Raw genomic sequence first — 3588 nt, forward strand, 5'->3', positions numbered from 1 at the left:
ACGTTTAAACGTTCAGCTGGTGAAGTCAGACAACATGGAGGTTCGTCCTCTCCTCTCTCCTCTCCTCTCCTCTCCTCTCTCCTCCTCTCTCCTCTCCTCTCTCCTCTCCTCTCCTTTCTCCTCTCCTCTCCTCTCTCCTCCTCTCTCCTCTCCTCCTCTCTCCTCCTCTCTCCTCTCCTCTCTCCTCCTCTCTCCTCTCCTCTCCTCTCTCCTCTCCTCCTCTCTCCTCCTCTCTCCTCTCCTCTCTCCTCCTCTCTCCTCTCCTCTCCTCTCCTCTCTCCTCTCCTCTCCCCTCTCCTCTCTCCTCTCCTCTCAATACGCAGAAGAGTCTGGAAGGTTGCTATAGAAACTGCATCCATTGATGGAGACGCAGCGCTGCTCCTCGTCCACACGGTGGCGCTCGTGGTTGAGGAAGAAAAATAACAGCAGGAGCTGCACCTGATGTCATCACAAACTGATGATTTAAAAACATGTTTTATAGAATCGAGTTTAATATGAGATGTGTGTGTGTGTGTGTGTGTGTGTGTGTGTGTGTGAGTGTGTGTGTGTGAGTGTGTGTGTGTGTGTGTGTGTGTGTGTGTGTGTGTGTGTGTGTGTTGAATTGGTCCTGTGTTGTCTCTGCTTCAGATAGACAGAAAAAAAAGCAAATGTAAACTTTAAACCTGCATTATTATGGCAATAAATTACTAAGAGAAACATTATTAATGATAATATTAATCATAATAATAATGATAAAGTGCTACAATCGTTCTCCTCATGGCGCTTAATGGAAGACCGGTTCATGTGATGGATGCGGGTTCTCTTATAATCCACCTGGTGGTTTTGGATGAGTCTCTCTGAGGGCGCAAAATAAGGAGCTCAACCCGGAGCGCGAGGTGTTTCTGATGGACGCGCCATCCGGTGCGTCACAGCGCGCGGGTGAGAGTCAGACGTCGGTGAGCTTCCCGGTGTATGCTTTGTGCGGGCTGCAGTTGGTGTGCTTGATGGAGTCCGCGTCCTCGCTGCCCGGGTAGAAGTCGGACTTGCACAGAGACGGGTTGCTGTCGCTCTGCTCGAACTCCCCGAACTGCAGCTGCTGCTGGCCGCAGGTCACGTGCGTGTACTGGAACTGCTCCTCGTGCTCCGTCTCGCGGTGGTAGAAGTAGTTGAAGTTGGACACGATGACCGGCACCGGCAGCGCGATGGTGAGCACGCCGGCGATGGCGCACAGCGAGCCCACGATCTTCCCCCCGATGGTCACGGGACACATGTCCCCGTAGCCCACGGTGGTCATGGACACCACGGCCCACCAGAAGGCGTCCGGGATGCTGCTGAAGCCCGAGTCCGGGTCGTCGGTCTCCGCAAAGTAGACCGCGCTGGAGAAGAGGATGACGCCGATGAAGAGGAAGAAGATGAGGAGGCCCAACTCCCGCATGCTGGCTTTGAGAGTCTGCCCGAGGATCTGGAGCCCCTTGGAGTGTCTGGAGAGCTTGAAGATGCGGAAGACCCGCACCAGGCGGATGACCCGGAGGATGGCCAGGGACATGGCCTGCTGCCCGTTCCCCTGGTGCTCCGCGAGCTCCAGCCCCAGCGTGATGAAGTACGGCATGATGGCCACGATGTCGATGGTGTTCATGATGTTCTTGAAGAACGCGGGCTTGCTCGGGCACGCTAGGAACCGGACCAGCAGCTCAAAAGAGAACCAGATGATGCAGAGCGTCTCCACGATGAAGAACGGGTCCGTGAACGGGTTCGGCTTCTTTGCGCGCGCCGTTCCGTTCCCCGCCGGCTGCTCGTCGAACGTCCGGGCGTCCTCTCTGAACTCAGGTAAAGTCTCCAAGCAGAAGATCACGATGGAGATGAGGATGACCAACACGGAGACTATGGCGATCCCCCTGGCGGGTCCGGAGCTCTCGGGGTACTCGAACAGGAGCCAGACCTGCCGCTGGAAGTCGTTCTCGGGCAGCGGGCGCTCCTCCTCCTTAATGAACCCCTCGTCCTCCTTAAAATTCTCGATCACCTCCTCCCCGAGCTCGTAAAATGTAATCTCCTCCATGAAGATGTCCACGGGCACGTTGACGGGTCTCCGGAGCCTGCCCCCGGACTGGTAGTAGTAGAGGATGGCGTCGAAGCTGGGTCTGTTCCGGTCGAAGAAGTACTCGTTCCTCAGCGGGTCGAAGAAGCGCATCCTCTTGCGCGGGTCCCCCAGCAGCGTGGAGGGGAACTGGGCGAGCGTCTTCAGCTGCGTCTCGAAGCGCAGCCCGGAGATGTTGACCACCACCCGCTCGCAGCAGTCCTGGTTCTCGGCTCGCTCCGGGTCGTACACATCCTGCGCGGACAGCGCGGCCAGTGCCACAGTCTCATCCAGGTTCTCTCCGGGAACCACTGTCATGTTTCTCCCCCACCCCCTCCACAGACAAGGGCGTCTCTTCCCGCTCCTCGGTCCTCTCGGTCCCCCCTCCGACTCCTCCGCGCGTATTTTGGGAACCAGCTGAGCGTCTTCCTCGTCTTTGTCTGCTCGGTGTGTCAGCGTCACGTCTGCGGGTGAGCTGGTTCCGCTGGCATTGTGTGTGCCCTCTTCCCCCCCCCACCGCCGCCGCCACCACGCTCACCTTTCCTGTCCACGCGCCGCTGTAGTCTGGACTCTGCTGTCACATTCGCTGCATCTTAAGCAGGCTTTGCCCTCCCCGAGCTGACGTGTGTGTGTGTGCACGCTCTCTCACTGAGGAAGGGGGGGGGGGTAAAAGCACACACACGCACGCTCACATATGCTCCTAATGAATCCGATCCAGATATTTGACATCAAACATGCACGAAATCATCTCGATTTGAGGAGACGACATCAGGAATGTGGAGACTGCGCGTGCACAGAGGGAGTCGTGCGTAATGAACCTGTTGTCTCCAGCGTGGCACAGGCTCAAGGTTACCACCTGAGCTGTTTATGGTGAAATGTGACGAGATGTTTGCAAAATACGAGCAGATATGAACGAGGACAGTTTAAAGGCGTAAAGCGTGAGAAATGTCGTGCATAAACGAGTCTCATGCAAGAAATCTACATTCCGCTCATGAACTGATCCTGAATGAATACCTGTGGCTCAGGGTCTGTCCTCCATCCACTCATCCTTTCACCCACAAACGACACACATGCGGGGGGAGAGAAGCTCTGCGATGTGACGCTGCAGCCGCTTCAAGACCAAAGCTTGCTGACGTTGGAGCCCTGAACGCGGCTCAGCTGCTCCACAAGTTGTGCACGACTCTCTCTCTCTCTCTCTCTCTCTCTCTCTCTCTCTCTCTCTCTCTCGTGCTGCATGCATGTTGCATTGTGCACGGAACAGCTTTATTCTGCTCTCCTGCTGTGAATGTGCAGTTTGTTTTTTAAAGCAACACGTCTGCGGATGGAAGGTCAACACTGCTGCGCTGTGCAACAAGTCGAGAGAGAGAGAGAGAGAGAGAGAGAGGGAGAGAGGGAGAGAGAGGGAGAGAGGGAGAGAGAGGGAGAGAGGGAGAGGGAGGGAGAGGGAGAGAGGGAGAGAGAGAGAGGGAGGGGGAGGGAGAGAGGGAGAGGGAGGGAGAGGGAGAGAGGGAGGGGGAGGGAGAGAGAGGGAGGGG

The 3588-nt window shown here is 56.5% G+C and overlaps 1 protein-coding gene across 1 annotated transcript; it reads right to left on the reverse strand.

Annotated features, from left to right (window-relative positions):
• Positions 1-526: 526 nt before the first annotated feature.
• Positions 527-3252, reverse strand: LOC116378347 (shaker-related potassium channel tsha2-like). Its single transcript, XM_031840209.1, has one exon. It carries the CDS (start codon positions 2369-2371, stop codon positions 926-928), a length of 1446 nt encoding a protein of 481 aa, XP_031696069.1. The 5' UTR covers positions 2372-3252; the 3' UTR covers positions 527-925.
• Positions 3253-3588: the final 336 nt, after the last annotated feature.

The sequence above is a fragment of the Anarrhichthys ocellatus genome, unplaced genomic scaffold (assembly GCF_004355925.1).
Source record: "Anarrhichthys ocellatus isolate YVR2014 unplaced genomic scaffold, GSC_Weel_1.0 scaffold2455, whole genome shotgun sequence".
Classification (NCBI taxonomy): Eukaryota; Metazoa; Chordata; class Actinopteri; order Perciformes; family Anarhichadidae; genus Anarrhichthys; species Anarrhichthys ocellatus.